The sequence below is a fragment of the Martes martes genome, assembly GCF_963455335.1.
Source record: "Martes martes genome assembly, chromosome: 1".
NCBI lineage: Eukaryota > Metazoa > Chordata > Mammalia > Carnivora > Mustelidae > Martes > Martes martes.
In genome coordinates this window covers 150,487,433-150,512,379 of record NC_137888.1, presented here as the reverse complement: position 1 = coordinate 150,512,379, position 24,947 = coordinate 150,487,433, and the positions used below count along the sequence as shown (strand labels likewise).

At 54.1% G+C, this 24,947-nt stretch overlaps 1 protein-coding gene across 2 annotated transcripts; it reads right to left on the bottom strand.

Annotated features, from left to right (window-relative positions):
• Nucleotides 1-75: 75 nt before the first annotated feature.
• On the bottom strand, nt 76-23,267 carry PLCD1 (phospholipase C delta 1). 2 transcript variants are annotated; one of them, XM_080824664.1, is made up of 15 exons: nt 23,164-23,267; nt 14,695-14,859; nt 10,730-10,958; nt 4,195-4,324; nt 3,870-4,101; nt 3,074-3,275; nt 2,805-2,949; nt 2,576-2,725; nt 2,325-2,483; nt 1,947-2,106; nt 1,644-1,760; nt 1,091-1,269; nt 865-997; nt 639-788; nt 76-493 (listed from the first exon to the last, which is right to left on the bottom strand). In XM_080824664.1, the coding sequence occupies exons 1-15, from the start codon at nt 23,195-23,197 to the stop codon at nt 408-410; spliced, it is 2,271 nt and encodes a 756-aa protein (XP_080680790.1). In that variant the 5' UTR covers nt 23,198-23,267; the 3' UTR covers nt 76-407. The 2 variants fall into 2 exon arrangements, with proteins under 2 accessions (XP_080680790.1, XP_080680789.1); XM_080824663.1 differs by lacking the exon at nt 23,164-23,267 and adding an exon at nt 18,077-18,195.
• Nucleotides 23,268-24,947: the final 1,680 nt, after the last annotated feature.

The window sequence follows — 24,947 nt, the reverse complement described above, 5'->3', positions numbered from 1 at the left end:
GTGGGGGACATGGAAAGAGAGGTGCTGGGGCTCCAGTTCCCCCCAAACACACATGCATACGCATACACACACACACACACACACGCCCTTTATAGGGATTTTCTGGCATTCCGGTAAAGAACCATAGGAATTAGTCTTATAACTTTTATAAAAACCCTCAGCCCAGGGCCAGGCCAGAGGGCGGAGGGCTGCAGTGTTTTTCCTAACGGAACTGAGGAGAGCTCCAGGGATAGGGCCAGCTCCTGGGACCCCAGAGAAGCAGCAGCACAGACGGGATGTTAGAGCTGAAGGCAGGGCGGGGCCTCTAGCTCCAAGTGAGAGGTTGGGAGCAGCCACAGCAGCCCTGTTCCTGGATGGGGACAGAGGGCCCGGCCTGCTTGGGGCAGCCCCCATCAGAACCCCCAAACCTAGTCCTGGAGAGACACCTTCACAAAGAGGGTGGCAGACGGGTGCTGGTCTCCGTTCTTTGACAAGAGATGGACATGGCGGTATCCTGGCAGGGGGATGGGCAGGAAAGAGTACAGAGAGTTCCGATGACTCAGTGAGGAGGCTTCGAGAGGCTTCCACGGCCCCAGCCCAAGAGGTAACAGGCCCTGCCTCCTCCACCTTGCCGTCCCCTCTCCTCAACAAACACTCACCTTGCTTGAGGCTGCCCAAGGGGATGGTGCTCTGACCAATGAAGTCGTTCTTGGAGGATGCGTCATAATCCTCCACCACAAAGCGCACAAGGGCAAGCTCAGGCACGACCACCTCAAACTCAAACTCTGTGTCCCACCACGGGTTGAAACCTAGGAGTGCAAGCAGCACGTCAAGAACAGGGACGCCAGCTCTGGGGGTCAGGCCCCACCCAGGCCTGGAGAGTACCGTTATTGGTGACTACGGCCGTCTGGCGGCTGGCCATGTCCCGGCCCACGCCGTGGATCTCCACCGTCACCTTGGGGTCCACAATTGAATTCTTATTCTTGTTGACTTTGGGCAACTGCTGCCCGGAGATGACCTGAGCAGAGGCAAGGGACAGAGAAGGGCTCAGGAGTGGCAGTGGGGAGGAGGGAAGCCCCTGGGCTCCCGTCCTGCGGGTGGCTGGCCATACCCTGACGGTGAGCCGCTTCCGGGTCCACCAGGGCCCCTGAGTCAGGGCACGTGAGTTAAAGGTAGAGTTCGGGTCTCGCAGGAAGGCGGGCTTCAGCACGTACCCACAGGCCCCGTTGTCCTGGAAGCGGCCCTGGTATACATCCATCTCTGGGCCAGGTGTTTGAAAATTCAGGGCCACTGTAGGCAGACAGAGCAGTCACGGGCTGTGGGCTGGCTTTGGGGGCCCTAGAGCCCGGCCTATTCAGGGTACACGGAGGCCTTAGGGCCACACGGTGAGGCAGAAGCAGGGTCTGGCATCCCTTCAGTGCCTCCTGCCCTCTCACCCCCATCACTGACCCACACCAGCCTAACATTCCACTTCCGGTGTCGGAATTCAAAGGGCTAATGTGCTAACCAGGTGATGTCAGACCCTGACTTACTGGCGAGACTACCAGCTCGTAAGCCCACAAGTCCTTGTGTCTGGCCCCAGCGGGGTCCCCAGAGACACCTGACCCCTGGCCCTCTGGACTGAAACCCTCACCCTGGCCTCCTCAGCCCCTGCCAGGCCATACCGATCTGACAGCCCCCATTCCACATCTCCACGGGGCTGTAGTTGGAGGAGTCCGTTCTCCACCCAGCAGGGTAGATTCTGCTCAGGTGACTGACGTTGTGGCGCACTAAGCTGTTTCCTGAAAAGGGTGCGGGTGGTCAGAAGCGCAGGCCTCCTAAGGAGCCCAAGTCCCCCTGCCGCCCTGCCCCCATCTGGCAACAGCAGGGAGTGTCCCATTCAGAGTCATGGAGCCAGGCCTGACCCCGGCCAGTCCGAATGCTCAGACAGACAGCCAGCACCCTCAGGGTGCCGGGCTGGGGCTCACCTGACTCTTGGAGCAGCCTGAGGGCGCGGTTCTCGGAGAAGGACACCATCTCATAGAAAGCCTGCCCTGGGGTGCCAGGGCTGGAGAAGCCCCCAAAGTGGACACTCTTGCAGTAAATGACCATATCGGAGAGCTCCTTCACTAGCCTGAGCTTGTCCTCCTGGGGGCCATGGGGAGGCCCAGGTTAGATTCAGAGGTTGGGGCAGGTGGGCACTGAGAGAGCCAGAAACCCAGACGCAGAGAGACAGAGAGGGAGACAGACAGAGAGAGGGGGGCAGAGGGTCTGAGTGGCAGCCACAGAGAACTGAGACAAGGCAAACATCCCATGATGGGGGAGGGCCCCAGGGCTGCCCCCTCCTCCACAGCGCCCCCTCGAACCCTGGGCTTGCGCTGCACACGGCTCCTCACGGCCTCGTCCTCCATCTCAGCAGCCTCATCCTCATCAGACACGACAGTGGCTTCAGGGCCACCCTCCCCGCCAGGGGGCAGGAGCCCCCCAAGCTTCTTCCCCTTCAGCAAGATCTTCCCCTTCAGTTGCTAAGAAGGGAGGAGCCGCTCATTAAGACCCAAGGGCCTCCCAGCCAGTCCCCTTGCCCTCTCGTCTGGGTACCCCCATGCCCACTGCGAACCTCAGGGGAAGGCAGACTGGTGGTGACCCCGTCCAGCGGCCGGTCCAACAGCATGGGGCCCAGGATGGTGCGCAGGTGTCGCGCCATCACACGCTGCTGCTCCAGGCTGCAGTGGTTCTCCAGGGACAGGATGACGGGGTAGGGGGACGCCTGGAGGCCCGAGGGCAGGTTAGGAGTGGGGGGACCGCCGCTACCACGGCCCTCCTCACCCTCCAGGGGCGCGCGCAACCTTGAAGGCGTAGTCCCGGATGGCCCTGAGCACGTCGCAGAGGAGGATCTTGGAGGTGAAAGTGTAGCCGTGGTAGATGACCGGCTCCTGGTTGGGGCCGTCCCAGCAGTCGAGCTCCAGGCAGCGGCAGCCTTTGCACAGCGCCCTGCGGGTAGGGGTGGCGGCTAGGCCCTCTGGCCCCGCCCCCAGGCGACCGGCCCCGCCCCCAGGCGACCGGCCCCGCCCCCAGGCCGCCCAGGCCCCGCCCCTGCCCCCTCGCCGGGCCCCACCGGATGTAGGCTTCAGTGCTGCTGGGCCCGGTGAGCTGGTCTTCCAGCAGGTAGGTGTTGTGCGAGGAGGACATCAGGTAGTGGCTGAGCGGCTGGCCCATGTCCTGGTAGACCCGCCGGTGCGCCAGGCTGAAGGCGCTGCCGTCGGCAGACAGCAGGTACATGAGGAAGCCGTCCTTGGTCATCTGCCGCTGCGCCTTGGCTGTGAAGGAGGACGCCAGTGCCCGTGAGAGCCCTTCGGGCCAGGCCAGCCACCTTCAGGAGACCTTCAGGGCGCCACCGCTCTGGAAGGGGAGCCCCCTGCTGTCCGTGTCTCCCTGTCCTGAGCTGTTACCTCTCGGAGGCGGTGAGTGTTAGTCAACCATCAGCCTGTGACTATCCCAGGGTGGGGCCCTGTCTTCTCCTCCTCGGTCCCCCACACTGTGAGGCCCCCTGAAGCCGGGGCCTCATCTCCTCCTCTGGGCCTCCAGACTGAAGCCCCTCCAATACAGGGCCCCGTCTGTCCATCTCAAAGCCCCGCCCAGGGCGGAAGCAAGAAAAGGGTTTGCTTTCCCAGCCTCCTCTCTATTTCTGGAGGAGGAGTCCGCAAAACCCTCTGGAGAAGCAACCAAGAGAGGGGTAGTGATGCTGGAGCCCCGTCTCCCATCTGCTTACTTTCATGGGGCAAGCAGATACTGATCAGGGTGCCCCTCTGTTACCTTGAGCTCCCTACCCTCGGGCTGTAGTCTCTCCAGGGGTCTCCCAGCCCAGTGTGGCCCCAGGGACTGCAGGCCACAGGCTGCAGCCAGGCTCTCACCAGTCTCACTGGGCTCATAGCGCTCAATGAGGGAGAGGGCCAGTGCAGGCCCTGCCGCCTCCTCCCGCTGCTGGTGCTGCAGGAACGTCACCAGCTGATCCACCGATAGCGTTTCCCTGGAGCCCGCCGCCTCCGCGAAGGTGCGGTCAATCTCCTCCCGCTGGGTCAGCATCTTGTAGAAGGCCTCAATCTCATCATCCTCCAGGGAGTCTGTCTGGGAGTGGTCACATTCCTGCCAGGCCGGGTGGGCAGGGCTCAAAGCGTGCTCCCCACTAGTGTCCCGGGGCCCATGGCCACACAGACCTGCCCTCACTCCCTGCCTCACCCTGAAGATCTTCCGGGCATAGCTGTCATCCACCTGGATGTTGAGCTCCTTCAGGAAATTCTGTAGCTCCTTGAAGCTCATCTTGTTGTCCTTGTTTTTGTCAGCTTTTCGCAAGCAGGAGTGAATCCAGCTGGGCAAGAAGTAAGGAAAGAAGCCAGGAGCCCTGATACCCCCAAGGTCCCAGCTGTAGCTGGGTTTCAAGCCCAGGGTCCACTCCTGGGCCCAGATGGACTGAGATCACCTACAGACAAAGCTCCCTGCAGGCCTGCCATACTGCACACCAGCATTCCAGAGACAAGACCCGATGGCCTCTTCAGAGGAAATGTTATATCCTAATTAGGGGTCTTTTTTCTATTTACTGGCTTCAAACCCTTTCACATAAAAAAAAAAAAAAATTCTTTTCTCACTGGGAAAGAGTTCACTATAGATAGCTTACAAAATGCAGAAAAGTAAACAAACAAATCCCCCATGGTCCCATCAACGTTTCAAGATATGTCCTTCTGGTTTTCAACACATAAGTTAGCCAACCTGACTAAAGCGCTTGAGGCTTATTTTTACAAGAAACAGCAAACTTGAAGCCACAGATCAGAAGGTGAGTGTCTCACAAGCAAAAACAAAGCCTGCATCACATCCTCACAATGGGGGCACTTAGCTCCACTTCTCCATTATCTCTGGCCTCTCCCCCCTCAGACTTGGCCTGGAGAAGTCAAGAAAAAGGACCTCCACAGTACATTCCAGAGAAATTAAAGAACAAAGACAATGAAAACAATTTTTTAAAAATGACAGCAGGTTTTTAGAAGAAGTCACAAAGGAAACAACATAATTGATACCATGTAAACTTTAAATAATTCTGAGGGTCAAATAAAGAAAAAATAAAGCCACCCAGAAAACACGATGATGACCCTAATAACTAAATGAGAAAAGGTCATAAACTGACCTTTTGCAAACATTCTCAGTAATCAAAGACATTAACAATTTGCAAATGAGATGCAGTTCCTTAAACTCTAAGATCAGCACTTGAAAAGTCTATTATCCAGTGCAGGTAGGGGTGAGGTGACATGGACACTCCCATCTACCACTTGGATAAAGGAAATTGTTCAACCTTTGGGAACGTGATGCAAAGATAGAGCTAAAGCTCGAAACCATTACATCATTGGACTCCCCAATTCCACTTCTAGGAATCTACTGGTAAGGAAATACTTCTAAATACCTAAAGCATTTAGGAACATAGTTCTTTGCAATGTTACTTATAGTAGTGAAAGACTGAAAATAAATGTTCAACACTAAAAGAACAGATCACTAACTTAGAGGGCATCAACTGCATATTACACAGTCACTACAGCTTTTTGTGGAGACTCTACTAACACAGGGGAAAAATTATGACATAATGGTACACAGAAAATGGATACAAATGTAAGATCTCCACTATTTTTGGCAAGTGCATCATTAGGCAAATTGCAATGCAATAAAGAAGACTGGGGGCAGAACCTGAATATCAGTAGTTTCATTTTGTCGGCCTCTAAAACTTCAGTCTGGGGCACCTGGGCGGCTCAGGTGGTTAGGTGTCTTACTGTTGGTTTTGGCTCAGGTCATAATCGCAGCGTCACAAGATTGGGCCCTGCCTTGGGCTCCACACTCTCAGTGGAGAGTCTGCCTGGAGATTCTCTCTGTCTCCCTCTGCCCCTCTCTGCACACATGCGCACACACACATACACACACACACTCTCTCTCTCTCTCAAATAAATCAATAAATCTTTTTTAAAAATTAAAGAAAACTTCATTCTAACATAACCATACTTTATGTATATATTTACATGAAAAAATAATTGTGGCAGAGTTCCAGGTTAAAAAAAAAATAATCAACTTCAGACTGGTCCAGCCAAACATGAGGTCCCCATGCTGATGATTATTTAGCAGGCTGGGATGGCTTTATGATCTCAAGGGCTGGGCAACAGAACCTTCTGGAGGCACGAGACTGTCCAAGGATAAGCTGATGCTACAGAATTGGACTTTTAAGAAAGCTCAAAATCAGGCAGAGGTAGCACTGAGAAAAAATACTTTAAAATCTATGAAATGCTGAAAAGTACAGAGTAAGGAAATGAACAGAGCTCAAAGGATGTCCCTTAAAGCAGCTGGATATACATTAGCAATGAATAATCAGAAAATGAAATTAAAGTAATTCCATCAAGTAGCCTCAAAATGAATTAAAATACTTGGGAATATATTTTTTTTAATTTATAGCTTATACTCTGAAAACTACAAAACAATGTTGCAAGAAATTAAGGAAGACCTAAATAAATGGAAAGATACCCACATTTAAGGATCACAAGATTTGATATTGTTAAATAGGGAATACTCTCCAGATTGATCTACAGATTCAATGCAATCCCTATCATAAAAATACTGGCTTCTCTGCAGAAATTCATCCTAAAATTCACATGGGACGTCAAGGGACCCAAAATAGTCAAAACAATCTTGCAAAAAAAGAACAGGGGCACCTGGGTGGAGCAGTCCGTTAAGTGTCCAACTCTTCGTTTAGGCTCAGGTCGTGATCTCAGGGTCACGAGATTGAGCCCTTGGAGTCTGTTTGAAATTCTCTCTTGCTGTCCCTCTGCCCCTCCCACTCCTGCTTGCTCACTCTCTCTCAAATAAATATATCTCTAAAAAAAAAAAGAACAAATTTGGAGAACTCACACTTCCTGATTTCTAAATTTACAAAGTTACAGTAACCAAACTGTTGTGTGCTGGTGCAAGGATAGACATAGATAAATGGAATAAAACTGACAGCCATGAAAATAAACCCTCTTGAGGTGCCTGGGTGGCTCAGTCAGTTAGGCGTCTGCCTTCAGCTCAGGTCACAATCCCAGGGTGTCTTGGGATTAAGCCCCTTGTTGGGCTCTCTGCTCAGTGGCGAGTCTGCTTCTCCCTTTCCTCTGTCTTCTCTCTCTCTCACTCTTATTCTCTCTCAAATAAATAAATAATCTTTAAAAAAGAAAAGAAAAGAAATCCTCATATTTACAGTCAATTGATTTTCGATGAGGGTGTAAAGACAAGCTCAACATATGGTGCTGAAACAACTACCTGTGGGCTAAAAAAAATGAAGTTGAATACCCCACACCCCACCACACACACAAATGAATTCAAAATGAAGCAAAGACCTAAATGTAATAGCTAAAACTATAGAACCTTTAGAAGAAAATAGTAAGAGTAAACACTAGTGGTCTGGGGTTAAGCAAAGCCTTCTTAGATATAACACCAAAAATCACAAGCCACAAAAGCAAAAAGCAGATGAATTAGACTTCACCGAAACTAAAAATTCATGCTTCAAATACCATCAAGAGAAGAGAACCCACACAATAGGAGAAATTATTTACAAAGCATAATTATGACAGGGCTTGTACCTAGTATACATAAGCAACTCTTACAACTCAATAATAAAAGGAAAAATAACCCAGGTAAAAACTGCACCACGGATGTGAATAGACATTTCTCCAGAGAAGATACAGGAAAGCAAATAAAAAACCAAGGCTCAATATCATTAATCATTAGGGAAATGCAAATCAAAACCACGATAAGATACCTATCAAACCCCAAACCAAACCAAACCAAAAAAAAAAAAAAAAAAACAAACAAACCTAGAAAAGAACAAGTGTGCTGAGGACTTGAAGAAATCGGAAGCCTGGAGCATTGTCGGTGGGAGTAGAAAGTAGGTTGGATGCTGTGGAAAACAATATGGTGTGCCTCCAAAAACTTAAAGTAGAATTACCCTGTGATCCAGCAACTCTGCTTCTGGCTATAGACCCCAGAAGAATTGAAAGCAGGGTCTCAGAGACATGTTTGTGTAGCCATGTTCACAGCAGCATTATTCACAACAGGAAAAAGGTGGAAGTAACAGAAAAAAGGTAGAAGCATGCCCATCAATGGATGAATGAAAAAACAATATATGGTGTATGCGGACAGTGGAATATTATTATTTCACCTTAGAAAGAATGGGAAGTCGGACATGGGTTACCACACGGATGAACCTTGAGGACATTTATGCTAAGTGAAATAAGCCAGTTGCAAAAAGACAAATACTGTATGATTCTACTTGTCTGAAGTCCCTAGGGTGGTCAAATTCAGAGAGACAGGAGGCAGAACTGTGGCTGCGGGGGGTCAGGGCCGGGGAGTGGGAACTGGAGGCAGGAGAATGAGAAGTTGTTGTTTAATGGGGAGAGAATTTCAGTTTTACAAGATGAGAAGAGTTGCTTCTTGCACTGACAATGTGAATGTACTCAACACAATTAAAATGGTTAAAGATGGTAAATCTTATGTAGATTTTACAAGTAAAGATTTTTTAAAAATAAATCCATTTTAAAAAGAGCTTAACAGGGGTGCCTGGCTGGTTCAGTGGGTAGAGATCGCAACTCTTTTTTTCTTTTTTTAAGAGTTTTAATTTATTTATTTTAGAGAAAGAGCATGTGAGAGCAGGGGGAGGGGCAGAGGGAAAGGTAGAGAGAGGAAATCTCCAGCAGATTCTGCACTAAGCATGGAGCCTGACGTGAGGCTTAATCTCATGACCCTGAGATCATGACCTGAGCCAAAACCAAGAGTGAGACACTTAACTGACTGAGCACCCAGGTGCCCCCAAGCATTCAACTCTTGATCATAGGGTTGTAACTTCAAGCCTCATGTTGGTTGTAGAGATTACTTAAAAACAAAATCTTTAAAAAAAAAAAAATGGGCAAAGGATCTGATAGATATTTCTACAAATGACCGATAAACACATGTAAAGATGAGCGCCTGGGTGGCTCAGTCATTAAGTGTCTGCCTTTGACTCAGGTCATGATCTCAGGGTCCTGGGATTGCGCCCCACATTGGGCTCCCCGCTCAGCGGGAAGCCTGCTTCTCCGTCTCACACTGCCCCTGCTTGTGTTCCCTCTCTTGCTGTGTCTCTCTCTCTCAAATAAATAAATAAAATCTTAAAAAAAAAAAACCCAAAACAAAACAAAAAACGCATGTAAAGACAGCTGACACCATTAGCTGTCGAAGAAATGCAAGTCGAGACCACAATGAGATACAACTTCACACCTACAAGGGTGGTTAGGATAGAAAAGTAGTAATGATAGTAACTAGGCTTAGCAAAGATGTGACAAACTGGAACCCGCATACACTCCTGGTGGGAATGTCAATTTCCTTGTTGGAAAACTAGAAGTCCCTCAAAAGGTTAAACATACACGCAGTTACCATAATGCTTGTAAATTCTAGGTACGTACTACACAAAACTTCTGTACCAGTGTTCACAGAAGCATTAATTCATAAAAGCTCCAGAGTGAAAACCCCACCGTCCATCAACCACTGGCTGGGTGAATAAAATGTGAAACAACCATACGATGGAATATTATTCAGCCATAAGAAGGGATGAGGTACTGATTGACACTACAACATGGATTCACCCGAAAAACATGCTCCATGAAAGAAGCCAGTCACAAAAGACTATGATTCCATTTATATGAGATGTCCAGAAAAAGGCAAACATAAAGAGCCAGAAAGCAGATTAGTGATTGTCTAGGGCTGGGGGATTATGGGGAAATGAGGCCTGACTGCTCATGGGTGAGCAGTGATGAAAGTGTTGTAAAATTACTTACAACCCTGTGAACAGACTAAACAGCATTGACGTTTACACTTTAAGCAGGTGAATCACATGGTATGTGAATTATATGCCAATAAAACTGTCATTAAAATAAAGGAACTGAAGCTGGTTCCACCGTAATCCTCTGTACCAGAAGTCTGACCGCTCTGAACCACAGGCTAGTAGTGTGCTGTTGTGCATCCAGATGTGGAAGTGAATTTGTTTTAAGCCTATAGGCTGGCCTGCACATGAGGCCCAGGGAAATTTGACCATTCCGCAAAGAATGGCACAGGGGGTACCTTGGCCTTCCAAATTCCCAGACAGAAAAAATGTAGTAACTCCAAGAAACAGTCAAACACTCAAGACTCGGTCTCAGATGGAAGCTGGGGCCATTAGCGGAACTCTGTGCTGGTTATGGGGGGAGAAGAAGGGACAGCAGGGGCTGCACTGAGTAGACCAAACAGGGCTCCGGGTACCGCCTCTGCTTCCCTTTGGCTAAGGACTGAACTGTGCTCCCCCCAAATATGTGGGAGTGCTACCCCCCAATATGATGGCATCTGGGGATGAGTCATGGGGGGCTTATATAAGGTCATGTAATTCATGATAGAATTAGTGCCCTTGTAAGAGGAGACACCAAAGATCTTGTCTGTCACTCTCTCTGCCATGTGAGGACGCAGTGAGCTGGCAGCCACTCACAAGCCAGGATGAGAGCTCTCACCAGAACCTGACCACACTGGCACCTAGACCTCGGGTCTCCAGCCTCCAGAACTGTGAGAAGATTCATTTCTGTCATGTAAGCCACCCACCCAGCCTCTGTTGGTACGACAGCCCAGGCTCAGTATCTTCCATAACCAGGCTGCCCTGGCCATGACCACAGCCAGGATCCACAGGCTGGGCCAGGACCCACCACCATCAGAAGGATACTGCTGCAGCTTCTGCCTCTGGTCCATGGAGCCCGAGTGATGGATGATCTTGCGCAGACCCTGCACCCAGTGCTGGGCCTCCGCTGGCGATGGCGCAATGAGGTCTAGTGTGTTGCGCTGGTCCTTGAAGACCACGGAGAAGCAGCGGTCCTCGGGCACATCCCGGGCGAACTTCTCCATGCCCTCTGTGCGGTGCCCCTTCCGCACCTCCTGAATGTCCTCAATGGAGACTGCAAGAAGGGGATAGGTGGCAAAGAGAGTTTCGAGGCCAGTCCCTGCCCCTGGTGTGGCTAAAGCACAGCATGGGTACCCAGAGCCAGGGCTGGAGCTCAGGCCTAGATCCAGAGACAAGGAGTGGGGTGGCAGGACGGACAAGGGGAACACAAGGGTGGAAGGAGGACAGAGACCAAGGTGGAGGAGGAATATGAGACACAGCTGTGTTGGGTAGGGGACATAAGCGTGGGGGTGGGGGGACAGCGGGAAAGACTGACCCCAGAGAAGGGCACCTGGGACCCCAGGCCCTACTGTTTCCAGATGGAGGGAGGAGGGGCCCTGGGAGAGTACTCGGGCAGGGCAGGGCTTTCAGAGATGGGGAGAGACCATTCTGGAGCTTGGAGCCTGTGACAGACAGGATACATACCTTCTAGATCACACTTGACTTTGGGCCTTTGGGCCGTCTTCCCCACAGGTCCCTCCCCCGACCCCAAGGGAGCCTGGAGCCACACTCAGGCAGCCCTGGCCCCAGGGTGTGGGGGCACAGGGAGAAGTGCTTGTGCTGCAGCATAGACACGACCTTGGCCTGTGTGTGTCTGCGTGTGTCCTGACCTCAGGGAACCCCTTGGCAAGAAGAGTGCGAGAAGGCTCTTGCCCTCTAGGACCCCAAGTGGTGCCCCTTAAGGATCTGAGAGAGTCCATCATTCTGCCCTTAGGAACTGGGGGGAGAGCCCTCCTCTCACACCCCAGCCTTCCAAGCTTCAGGGAGCAGCAAGACTGCTGCCTTCCCACCGCCTCCCCCCCACCCCAGGGTGCCCTTCCTGGCCTGGCTGGGAGCCAGTCCCCCCAGCTGGGCTCATGCTAAGCTGCTCAGCATCAAGGTCCAGGCTACGCCCCTGCCCCACCTGTGTCCTGAGCCATCTATCTGTCCTGGGTCCTAGACCAGCTCCAGCTGCCAAGCTCTCCTATGCCTGTCTGCACCCCGAGGGCCCAGAGGTTTCCTATGCACCTGCAAGCCCCAGATGAAGGCATGTGCCCAGCCTGGGCAGCAGGCTTCGAGAGTGGGGCATGTGAGCCCCGGGCCATCTGGGGTGCAGGGGATGTCCCTGCTTAATGCCTGCAAGGCCCAGACTACCTGCCGCAGCCCTGAGCTGGGACTGGAAACAGGAAACTGGAGCCAGGCGCTCCCAGGCTGCCAGCACTCCCTCCCGCACCAGAGAGAGAGTCCAGACGCCCGCACTGCTGATAATGCCTGGAAGCCAGAGTGGAGGGACAGGAGCAGCGGCAGAATCAGGGGAAACTTGGGGAGGAGGGAGCAGAGAGAACTGGGGGCGCTGCTCCCCTCCTCCCTCACCTGGCCTCAGGCTCCCCGAGGGGAGAGAGCATTTGGGGACAACAGTCTCACTGCTCCCCCAGAGAAGGGAAGCAGCCAACAGGTATGCTCAGCCGAGAGCCAGCTTGGTGTCGCTCTGAGCACATCCCGCCGCACCGTCCCCTCAGCAGCCCCTCTGGTCAGGCGCAGGCCGCTCACTCACGCCCCTTCCTCATTCTCGCCCCTGCACCTTGGCTCACATGGGTCTCCATCCTGGAAGGCCCCTTCTGTCCTTGTGCTCACAGCCCTCCCAGTATGAGGGGCTCATCTCTCCAGCCCAGGTCCCCTACTCCTCTTGTCTCTGCCCCCATGCCGGCCGCCACCCAGTGCCAGACACAACGGGGAACCAGGCATATGTAGTGGCTGGTGGAGGGGTGCCTCTCAGGAATCCCCAGAGTTCAGAGAGCGAGATTCCCTTTCCCACCGTGCCACCCCCCACCATTGTCTAACAGGAAGCCCCATATCAGGGCAGAGGCCCATGAAGGAGCCTGGCTGGTGCCACCGACAGACAGAGGCAAGGTCTGGGTCACTCCCAGGCTATGTGGCTGACATGCATTCCGGTGGCTTTTGGAGAGAACTTCAGGCTCTGTCCACTTTAACCCTACCCTGCCTGGCTCAGAAACCTTCCATGGCCCACAGCCCCAAGGCCCCAGCCCAGCTCTCCCTATTGAACCCTGATCCTATCCTGCCTCACCTCTGACCCTGCCACAGGCCACACAGCCAGTAGACAATACTTTCTCAGGTTTCTGCCCAGTGTCCTGAGGCCCAGTGAACCCTTCCTAGGCACCTCCCATTCTCCTGTCCCCTCTCCCATCTGGAGCTTGTCACCTGTGTCTGGTCGCCCTCCCCAGTGGGCTGCCCCTGCCCCTTTTCCCCCTCTCCCCACCACGGCCGAGGGCAGGGGTCTGGGTTGGGTGAAATTCAGCTACCAGATCTTTCCACATTGTCCAATACAACAGCCGCCAGCCACACATGGCTATTTAAATACAAAGTAGCTACAATTCAGTACAATTAAGAATTCAGTTCCTCAGTCACACTAGGCACATCTCAAGGGCTCAAAGGCTACAGGTAGCGAGAGGCACCCATACTGGACAGCATAGATATAGAACATTTCTATTTTCAAAGAAAGTTCTTTTGGGTAGCATTGGTCTAAAATGTTCTCACTAGGGCGCCAGGTGGCTCAGTAGATTAAGCCTCTGCCTTCGGCTCAGGTCATGATCTCAGGGTCCTGGGATCGAGTCCCACATTGGGCTCTCTGCTCAGCAGGGAGCCTGCTTCCCCCTCCCCCCTCTGCCAGCCTCTCTGCCTACTTATGATCTCTCTCTGTCAAATAAATAAATAAAATATTTTAAAAAAATAAATAAAATGTTCTCACTAAGTAAAGATGCATTGGGCACCCCTCATTTTACAGAATCTTTTTTTTTTTTTAAGATTTTATTTATTTATTTGATAGAGATCACAGGTAGGCAGAGAGGCAGGCAGAGAGAGAGGAAGGGAAGCAGGCTCCCCACTGAGCAGAGAGCCCGATGCGGGGCTCGATCCTAGAACCCTGGGATCACGACCTGAGCTGAAGGCAGAGGCTTTAACCCACTGAGCCACCCAGGCACCCCTCATTTTACAGAATCTTTAGGGCATTCTGTGTTAAAGGCAGCTAACCAGCACAGTTTCTTTCTCTGGGAGGACTCTGGAGGCGCTCTCCATTTACAGGGCCTTTTCCAAAGCTTCCAGAAAATCCTCAGACCCAACACCCTCCAAGGAGCTGCCCAGCTAAGGCCTCTCTCCACTCTACCCTACCTCTTTGCTATGGCCCCAGTCCCAGGAAGGCACTGCCTCCTGCGGCCCCACCTCACATCCTGGCCACTGATACCCGGAAGGGCCTTATCTGCCCCGGACTTTGGGCTTGGCTTTTGGCCTCACTACACCTGGAGTCCTCATCCACCCAACTTCCCTCCTTCTCACATGGGTCTGGGTGGATACCCTGTGCATTCAGACAACACGGTCCAGCAACCACCCTACTCCTGAGCCTGACTTTCCCACCTGTGGTCACAGTTACGTATCCCTACCCTCAAAAGGCTTTAGCCTCTCCATCTCTGGTCCTCCATGACTGCCCTCTCCAGCCCAGACTAGGCCTCAGTAGTCCTTTTGGTGATTTAAAGAATTCTTCTCCCTCACCCTTGCCAGCTTTAGTTTCCCTGTATTTGGTCCTGGTTGTGTGACCGACCTAGGCACCAACAGGCCACGCCTGGGTGTCCCTATCTGTGGTCCTGGTCCAGGATTGACCTCCCCACCCTCAGCCCCTGCCTCAACCAGCATCCAATTCCCATGCAAGCACAGGGTCCGCACTCTGCCCACCCCTCCACCTGCAGCCCTGAGACACTCACACAGCTGGGACTCCGGGGTCCGCATGACCTTGCGCGACTCCTGCCAGATGGTCTTGCAGTCTTCCTGCAACTTGTAGAAACGTTCTCGCCGCCATGAGTTGGACTTCACCTTCAGGAGCTGGCTGCCCTTTAGCAGTGCCTGTAGGTCCTCATCATCCTGTAGGCCTAGAGGGTTAGAGCTGGTGAGATGCCACTTTCTCTGGCGTCCCTGCTGTCCCAGGCCCCATGCTAACTACTCCCACCTCTGGGCCCTCTCGGAGAAGGGTCCCATTTCTCACCAGCCTCACCCTCCGCTCGCGGTTCCTTCTTCCACCTTCACCCATGCCCCAACCTGATCCTGGAGCTCTGCCTCCTCCAAGAAGTCATCTCTGACTGCCAGCAAGGCCATTCAAACCTAGGACACCCGCCCACTCAAGGCTACACTTGTGACCTGTCATCCATAGCTGAATGGACAAGGCGAAGCAGCTAATTCAAGAATACCTGGCTCCTAGGGAACCAGATGCCTGAGAAATGGCCTGACTTTAGAAAACAAAACGTGCCCCTCCTGGTCATACTTAGGGGTCAGAGTGATCTGAAGGAAGCCGGGACCAAAGTAACAGGCCGAGCAGGAACAAAACGGTTCCAGAGGTAACAACAGCTGTAGTTCTTGAAGTCAAGGTTATGGTTGCTGTAGGGCCCTTGTGCCCATCCCTGTCACCCTCACCCCTGCTGCTCCCCCATCCTGACTTCCACCTACTTGAGTAGGTCTCTGATCCTTGCCCCCAGAAGAGACAGATGAACCCACCGTGGCCCGAGTTTGGCCTCTGGGATGCCCCTGGCTCTCCCTGCCCACCCCATCTCTGAGTGTCCTGGGTCTGGGACCCTCAGGGAATAATAGCCCCAAAGCACAGTGCAGCCTTCCTAGCAGCTGAGGCAGGACCTGGCGGCCCAGGGCCCTAAGTGAGGATCAGACCCCAGCTGCATGGCCCCTCCTGCGCAGCTATCTTCAGAGGTCCAGGCTGGCCTCCGCAACATGGGCTCCCAAAAATACAATGCCCTTTGCCCTAACAGGTCCAAGCAAGAGGTACCAAAGGGGCACTAGGCCTGGTGCCCCAGGCACCTTCATCCCCTCGTTCCCCAAACAGAGCCTGTATCAACTGTGATCAAGGAGAGACCACTCCCCACCTCAATGATTCATCAATATAATATAGAGATAGATGCATCTAGATCCATATCTATCCACAGAGCCAGATCAGTCAGCAGCCATCTCTGCTCAGAGCTGGTTGGCCATCTCACCTCGCTCCATCCCCAGAACTAAAACTATGTGGCCCTTCAGCAAATCCTTATTCTTCTGCTCCAGCAGAGCGGTGGCATCGGGGACCATGTGGGTCCAGTCTGAGGGGCCTGTGGTGAGGCTTATAAGCTTTTCTTTTCTGAGCCCAGATCCACAGCCCGACAGGCTCTCCCCACTCCCCAACCCCACCAGCCTGCCCCACACACCCACAAGACCAAGGGAACCTTCTGGACCACTTCCCCTAGGCCTCAGCCACCCATACCCTCTCTATCCCTCCCTAGTCTCCCGCCTCCACTAGGGACAGAGCCCAGTGCTAAACCCACACACACCCCCTCATGGCTTTAGGCAGCTCTCCTCCCCATGCCTCTGTTCCCCCATCAGCCTTGGGTGAGAACAGCATCAGAAGAGGCGTGTGCGGGTCTCCTCAGAGGTGACAATCTTATGTGCCTTCTTTTTTTGTTCCAAGTCTCTGCACACTTCTGGGAGACCCCTCTGTTTTAGTATGAGAAGCCTCCCTTCAGCCCCAGGGGAGGTTCGGTGGAGCTGAGAAGGGCTGCAGGATGTCCTATACTGTTGGCTGTGTCTGGGGCACTTGGAACAAAAGGGAGTTCCCAGATGACAGAAGAGAGTCCCTCAGCCTCTGCTGGGGCATTCCATTGTCCTTTCTGAAGCTGAAGTGTAATCGGCAGGGGCATCTCTTCACCCTCGCCTGCCCCTTGCCCCGAAAGCTGGGCACTCATTAGGACAAGCCATGGCCAACAACACAGATGGTAATGGGGGAGGAGGTTGGAAAGTAGAAGGTGAGCCCCACCCTCCGGTTCTGGAAAACACGGTGGGGAGATGACATGTTCATCCTGTCCTGGAGCCAGGCTGTGGCCTTGTCTGCGGTCAGGCAGAGATAAGTCCCCTGGCTGCCGACATGGTTTCCGGAACACGGACCTCAGCCCCAAGGTGGGCCTTGATAATAGCCACTGCCTTCTGGGCCATTAGGGGACCTGGGCAGGCACCCTTACCCCTGAGTCTCATTGACAGCTGGCCCTTTTATTTCTGAGGCTTCTGGGCTGCCCACCCTGCCACCCTTGCTCCCTTAGCACCCAGAAAGTCTATGGGCACTCGTTGCCCAGCCCCACTCACTCAGCTCCAGTACCTTCTCCTCCTGTGGAGTCCTGTCCCTGTACTGATGCATAATGGAGACAAATTGGGTCTGTGCCCCAGAGCCACACAAAGCTACACAGTTACACACTGCCACACTCAACACACAGTGCCAAAACATCATCACTATGATAATCATAGCAGCCACCATCACATTCATGGCCAACACTTGAATAAGATACTGTTCTTAGCACATGTATTTAATCCCCCCAACAACCCGAGGAGGAAAGCACTATCATTACTCCCATTTTACAGATGAGGAAACTGAGGCTCAAGGAAGTTACACTGTGGAGTCAGGACTCCAAAGCCTGCCCAAGGGTTAGTGCTAGGAAACATTACCTTATGCAAGTCCCTGCTCAGGCACATTGAATAATGTCAGAAAATCCATGTAACACATACTGTAACACAGAACCAGTCACCCCGGTCACCCACTGTTGATCTGTCGCCTGCAGTAAGTCAGGGCACTGAGCATCACACTGGACCAACAAGGTCACACTGGTGCCACAATGTCACACACTTGGTCACACAGTGTTACCCATCATCATTGCTGCACGGTGGCCCCACGTACCACACGAGGGACAGAATCACCACTAGGTTATCACACTTGGCATTCACACTTACACAGCATCACACTGGATCACATAGTCTCAGAAAATCATCTCATTGGGTTACACGGTCATACCAGTTACATACTGAGCCACATAACTAGTAGTGCCTCAGAAATCCGTAAATAGGAGGGGTGCTTTGGAGTGGCTCGGGTAGATGAGAAGTAACCAATCCCCCGCGCCCCCCCCCCCGGAAAACACTCCACATGCCACCCCTGCAAACACAGACCCACAGTGGGTCTCACACTCACAGAAGTACTAAACTGGTCCAACCAAAGGATCAAAGGAACATAGTCTACATCCTGTCCTAGCTGCCTTCCCAGCAGAGCTCCGTGCTCCCTGCGGTCCTTACCCAGCCTCTGCCCATTGAGCGCTGCCACCTTGAGGCTCTGCTCCTGCAGGTAGAGCTCTCTGGAGCGGCTCCGGCTCGGGAGTCCAAGGCATTGCATGACGCTCGCCACTGCCTCTGGGACACCGAGCCTGACCCGGGACAGCGCAGCCTCTAGAAAGCCCGGGCAGTGGGGGCGGAACTACTGCCCTGGAGAGGAGCACAGCGGAGCCCGGGCGTGGAGGGGCGGAGTCAGAGCCCAGAAGGAGGGGCCAGCCCTGAGGGGCGGAGCCTCGGCCCTAGAGGCGGGGCGTGAGAGAAATCAGGGCTAAAAGGGGCGGAGGCAGACCCCAGGAGACGTGGCCAGTCGGGGAGGCGAAGGACCTTTGCTCCTGGGGGGTGCGGCAAGGGCGGACTCCAGGAGAGGAGAGGAGGAGCCAGAACCCAAGAGGCGGAGTGGGACAAATCTGTAACCCAGGAAGCAAATCAGTGGCGAAAGCCAGAACCCAGAAAGCGGATAGGGGGCGGAGCCACAGCCACAGAGGTTGGGGTGGGAGGCGGGGGAAAGACGCAGGGTCTGGGAGGCGAAGTGGAGGCAAAGCCTCAGTCAGGAAGCCGACCGGGGGCGGAGCTAAGGCCCAGAGGGCGACCCGAGGGAAGGCCCCGCACTGAAAACTCGGGGTTCGGGCAGGGAGGGGCGGAACCTCAGCTTTGGAGTTGGTGTCCCACCAGGGGGCGGTGTCCACCGGGGGCGGAGCCCGAGTCGCGAATTCGAAACACCTACTGGGGGCCGGGCGGAGGACCAAGCTTGAGTGAGATTGAGCAGAGGGGAGATCGGGTAGCGGCGGCCTGGGTGGTCAAGTCTATAAGGACGGGATGGGGCGGGGTCAGACGGAGCCGGGGATGAAGCCTGGGGCAGACCACCAAGCCCGTCAAATATTTTACTTCAATTACTCAACGAATTCATTGTAATTCAGCAGGCTGTTGCCTCACAGGCAGACTTGTTTCCTTCTCACAGTTTCTCCACCCGAGTGGGGTAATCTCCAAGGTTCCAAATGCGAATGGAATTCTTGAAAAAAAGGCTGATCTTAAAATGAGTTCATTAACGCAGGCTTGCTTTGATGAATAGATGAGAACTACTGCAACTTTATACAAAACTGTGCTGCCAGTGTGCTCGGGAACAGTGGGACCTTTCATGTAAGTTACAACTTCTCTTTCATGCACCCAGCCCCTACTGTGTGCCAAGGTCAGGACACCATCCAGAGGCCTGACTCACCCCTCTCTTACTCTCTGCCTCTGAATAGTTCCTCCATTCGCTTCACTGCTGCCCCAGTCACCAGCACTGGCAGTGAGTCACCGGCAAAGCCAGCCATTAGCACGGCCAAGCAAAGCAACACTAACAATAAACTGGAGCGCAGAGTGACTTGCCTAAGGTCGCGCCGCGGAGAATAAATCAAGAGAACGTGTGTTAGTGTAGATGAGCTGAAATACGGGCACAAGCAAATTGTTCTTCATGTGGAGGGGGAGGAGGCAGAGGAGGGGAGGAGGGTAAGGCGAACCTGTTTTAGAGAAACCACACAAGGGTTCTCATCCAGAGGATCAAGGACCGCCCCCCACCACAGCCCCACACCAAAGACCTATGGATAGAATCACATCTCAATATAATTTGTTTCCTTTGAGTTCTCATGTATTTTATTCAATGCATTTAAAAACATGACCGTGGGATGCCTGGATGGCTTAGTCTGTTAAGTGTCTGCTTTTGGCTCAGGTCACAATCTCAGGGTCCCGGGATCCCTCCTGGAATCTTCTCCCTCTCTCTGTGCCCCTCCCCCTGCTTCTGTGCACATGCTCTCTCTCTCTCATGCTCTCTCTCAAAATAAAAATAAATAAAATCTAAAAAAAATAAAAATAAAAACATGACCCCCAAGGAGGGGCCCACAGGCTTCATCTGACTGCCAAAGTGACCTACGGCACAAAATGTTAAGATCAGTGTAGATCAGTGTGTGTCTGTGGGGTATGGGCCTGGAACCTCAGGCACAGTTTGGAAACATAATTGAGGTAATAAGGGGCTGGCCTCCCCAGCTTGCTATGATGGCTCTGGAACCATTATCTCTTGGGGGTACTGGCTCTTTTGCCAACCCAGAGTTCCTATGCCGATCCGTACTTTCTCTTCACGACGTCTCCTGTAAACTGCGTGTTGCTATGCCATGGGGGGACAAAAAGGGCCCAGAGAGGCAAAGGGATGTGCTCTGGGTCACAACATTTATAAATAGAGGCCAAATGAGGACTGGAGCCCGGGTCTCCTGGGGCCAAGATGAGCCCCTCCCACAGCCTGCCTTCCACTTTTACAAATGCTAGTTTTGACAGTGGGGCAGGGTGGATTCGAGGCAGGTAGAGTTAGTGAAGGTGGACGTGTTCTGTGAGGGGAGGGCCTGTGATGTAGTGTCCTTTGGGGTATATGTGGAGACCTGCTGGTGAGGCCAGCGCTGGTCTGGCTAGAACAGAGACAGCAAAGGTAGTGGAGTAGCGGAAGGAAGCCAGGAGACTGAAGCATCAGTCTGAGGGCCTCCCAGAGACACCAGAAGGAGCCCCTTGGTTCTTGAGCCCTGTTCTGGGCACATTTTTCCTAGCAAGGGACTCCCTTACAGTGTCCCCCTCATCTCCCAAGAACTAACAGGGCATGATCCCTTGGGGGTGGGCCTCCTGCAGCAACACAGCCCCTACCGAGCGCCAGACACTGTTCCCATTGCCTTATATGTGTGACGGCATTCAGTCCTCACAGCAAGCCTATGACGTCAGTAGTGTTCTTGTCCCTTATTTCACTGAGGAAACTGAGGCACCAAGAAATCAAGGGATTTGTCTGAGATGAAAAAGTCAAGGCTTAGGAGCACCTGGGTGGCTCAGTGGGTTAAGCCTCTACCTTCGGCTCAGGTCATGATCTCAGGGTCCTGGGATCGAGCCCTGCATTGGGCTCCCTGGGGAGCCTGCTTCCCCCTCTCTCTGTGCCTGCCTCTCTGCTTGTGATCTCTCTGTCTCTCTCTGTCAAATAAATAAATAAAATCTTTAAAAAAAAAAAAGAAAAAGAAAAAGTCAAGGCTTGAACTCAATCCGCCTCTAGAACCCATACCTATAGACTACACTGCATCTGCACCCATCTGGGGTGAGGACGTAAGGGACAGCTCATATCCAGGGAGGCTCTGTGGCAGACTGCCAACTACCCAAGCCACATGTCCGGTGCCATAGGGCCCCAAATCTGAAAGGGGTACAGACTCCAATGGCAGTGTGGACACCTTGGAATGGCACAGGGCAGGGCACAGTGACCACCTTTTCCTGCCATCAACTCCCCTTGCCAGGCTCTTGCTTCCTGATCTGGTTTGCAGGAGGGACTGAGGCAATTAAGGGAGGTGATTCTGGGTGATGACCTTGAAGTGGTAGGGCCTGCAGGTTGCAGCGTCCCTGACGGTCCCTCAAGAGGGGCTGGACAGAGTGAGGCATGTGGGAGGCATGTCTCAAATAGAATGGGCCAAACCCATGGTACAGTGCCTCCACGTAGCTTCTTCTCCAGGGAAGACACCAGGGGAGAAAGACCAGACAAAGGCACAGACGGCTGAGGATGGAGCCCATTCCAACATGTGCTGTGTCATAGGCAACCAGAAAGGGCTTTTAGGAGATCTGAGGGTGAGACAGACCCAGAAGAGGTGGCACTCTGTAGGACAGACAGCACTAAGGGTTGATGAGAGAGAAAGCAGAGGTCTCCACTGTGGTCCTCTGAGCCATCCAGACTCCCTTCCTGCCCGTCTGGCAGGAGCACTAAGGACACCTCTGGTCTGAGAAGAGGAAGCACTGGAAGGGACAGGAGTCCTGTGACCCAGGTGGATGAGGTTACCTTGAGGAGCCCAGGCCAGTGGTGGGAGGGTCACAGCTCTGGGCCCTGAACAAGGTCTCTTTGGGCCATGGACACTAGGAAACATAAGACAGACCAGGGGCTGGCTGAAAGAAACATCTCCTATCCCCCTGAATTCCAGGGGGTCTCTAGTGGGCAGCTGGAGGTGTCTGCCTTTCTCTTTCCTGTCTAATATCTTCATGTATGGCTTGGATGGGCAGGGGGTGGGCACTAAGTCTCCAACCCCCGGGATCCTAGAAAACAGGGAGATAGGGTTAGGCAGTGAGTGTATGGTCTAAGGGGCAGGGTTTGCTGAACTGGCAGATGATCTCAGAAATCAGGAGGACAAGGCACCCTTAAAAGTGAGTGAGTCCCCAGGCTGGAGCGGAGAGATGCCAGACCAGGTTGGGGGACCTGACCTGCCAGAAGACCTCCAGGCTCTGCAGTGGGAAGCTGCCCTTTCTCCTGGAGGGACAGCAATGCGGCAAGGACTGCTCCCCGGTGGGTCAGAGGGACAGAACTCGGCTGGACAAAGGGTGGAGCTGCAGGCAGTTCGAGGTGATACTCGGCCCGGCCCGTCCTGCCAGGAGAGTGCGCAGATGGGAGGATCTGGCTGCTCCTTGCAGCTTGGGCATCGCTGACTCGGAGTTCTGCGCTGAGCAGTTGAGGCTGCCCAGCCCGACCTCAGCCAACCTTGCGCACCTCATCTTCTCCCCCCTCCCCCGCACCTTCTCCCGCCACACCCACGCGGCCTGACGCGGTCCAGGCACGCCTGGACTTTGGGGAGCCTCTCCAGCCGGGCCCGGACGGTGTGGGGGAGAACTTGGTTATTCGTGGATGCTGGTTCCGTCCCTCCTCGGCCCTTCCGTGCGCGCTGGACCATGGAGCCCAGGCTTCTGAGACCAGAAGAAGGCAGAATCCTTGAGGCGGGGTCTGGGGGTCGGGGGTCGCCTTTCGAGAAGTCTTCAGAGCCGCACCCCCACCCCAACCATCACCTCGGGCCAGATCTGGGGGACAAGCCTGGAGACGCCCAAGGTCTTGCCTGGCAGTCCCACCCCGAGAGTCCTGTGCCGAGATTTCCCCCAGCGCAACAAAGGAGCTGAGAGGCGGGCCCGGGGCGGGGCGGAGGACGGCCGAAGGAACTGGGGGTCCCCGGCCCAGGGCAGCGAACGGCTTCCCGCGGGGTCTGCCCATGTAGGGTCCGCCCGCACGCCAGCCGGGAACTCACCGTGCAGGGTCAGGAAGTCCCGGCCCGAGTCCATGCCCGACGGGCGGCGCAGCGGGAGGGGGCGCCGCGGGACACACGTGCGCGGCGACTGCGCCGTTGGCCTCGGGTCCGAGCGGAGTGTGGTGGAGGGACCCGAAGGGACTCTGGTGGGAGGAGACCGGAGGTGGGCCGGGGAAACTGCCCCGCCCCCCGGGCCCGCCAACCCGCGCCTCTCCCCGCCCCCTCCTGGGGATAGGGGAGGGCAGAAGGGGGGCCAGCAGCCCGGCCAACCCCTGCCGGGGCTAGTGGGCGCGCCCCGGCCAGAAATAGCCGGATTCCTCCCGCTTCCTCCGCCGCCGCCACCCACAGGCCGTGGGCCCTGTCATTACAGCGGGAGGCCCGGCCCCACGCCCTACCTGTGGGCGCCTCTCCGGGTTTGGGGTGCCGCTGGAAAGAATCTTCCCCGAATGGCGTCGTTCGGGGAAGGGACCGCGTAACTTCCGACGCCCAGCCGGGATGCTGCGAAAGGGAGCTTGGGCGTCCCAGCGTCCACCCGCGGCTTCCCGGATCTCTGCTTTCCCTTCTGCAAAATGGGTGCACGGGCATGGGTTAGGAGGTCCTTGGAGAGGTATGCCTAAATCTTGTCCGGAGGATGGTCCTCTCCTCTCTCAATGGGAAGTTTCTAACCCCAGGAGCGCCTTTGGTGAGGGCTGGGGCGCAGGCAGGGAAAGCTCACAGCGATTGGGTGCAAGGAACTCACCTTTTAGATTCACCCCAAACCCCTTGTGATCTGTACAGCAGAGTGGTGGGACAGGACCTAAGGGTGGGTTACATTTCTAGGGTTTCTTCTTTGGGTGGCCTCCCAAGGGGCTGTCCGAACGAAGGGCCCCTAGGCCCCTCCATGGAACGCCCCATCCTTGCTCCCCCTCAACTCTTGCAACCCAGATACCCTCTTTATAGGGTACCCATGTACCCCCAGGGAAAGTCCAGGAATCCTGCTGCCCACCACCCTTTGGGAAAGTCCCTTGGGAGAGCCCCCAGAAGGCCTCCCAGGATGAAGGTTGCTGGGCCCACCAGTGAATTACCCAGACTTCCTGAGGGCTTATAAAGCCATTGTGAGAGTCTGGTAGAAGTCGGTTGGACCCCTTGCTCACCTTAACCCCCTCCTCTTTCCGGTACAACCAGGCCTTGAATACCTCAGGTAAGGATGTAAGCCACAGAGTGGTCTTCCTATTCTGAGGGTCGAGACTGGGTCAGGACTTTGGGACATCGGACACCATTCTGGTGGGCCTGTCCCTCAGTAAGAGTGCCCCCTGGTCCTGGCAGACCTGTCAGAGCCCTCCTTGGTTACCCTTCCAGTTGGGGATAAGCAAGTCCACACTGGCAGGCCTGACTTTGGAGTCTGGAGGTGGGGGCGTGGTCAGCAGGGGGGGGGCAGGGGACGCGGGTGATGCGGGGAGGGTGAATGAGGGGATTCTTACTCTGCCCTCACCTGTCTCCCTCTCTCTCTCTCTCTCCATCCTAGGGTAGGATATATGACAAAAGGCCTGCCCTCTGGGGGCCTCTGACTTTCCTGGGGGCCTTCAAGCCCCTCTACTCAGCACCTCAGGTCTCCTCACGCCCTGCCCCTCTTCCGAGGCAGAGACACGATGAAATTCTGACACCAGCAGTTGCCTTGGCTTCATCTCAAGCATCATTCCTATTGATCCACGTCACCTCCCAGCTCCGAGCCCCAGGCTCCAAACTAGGGCATTATTTGGCACCGTGGCCTCTCCCTCTGCCCCAGATGTCTGTGGGGTGGGGGC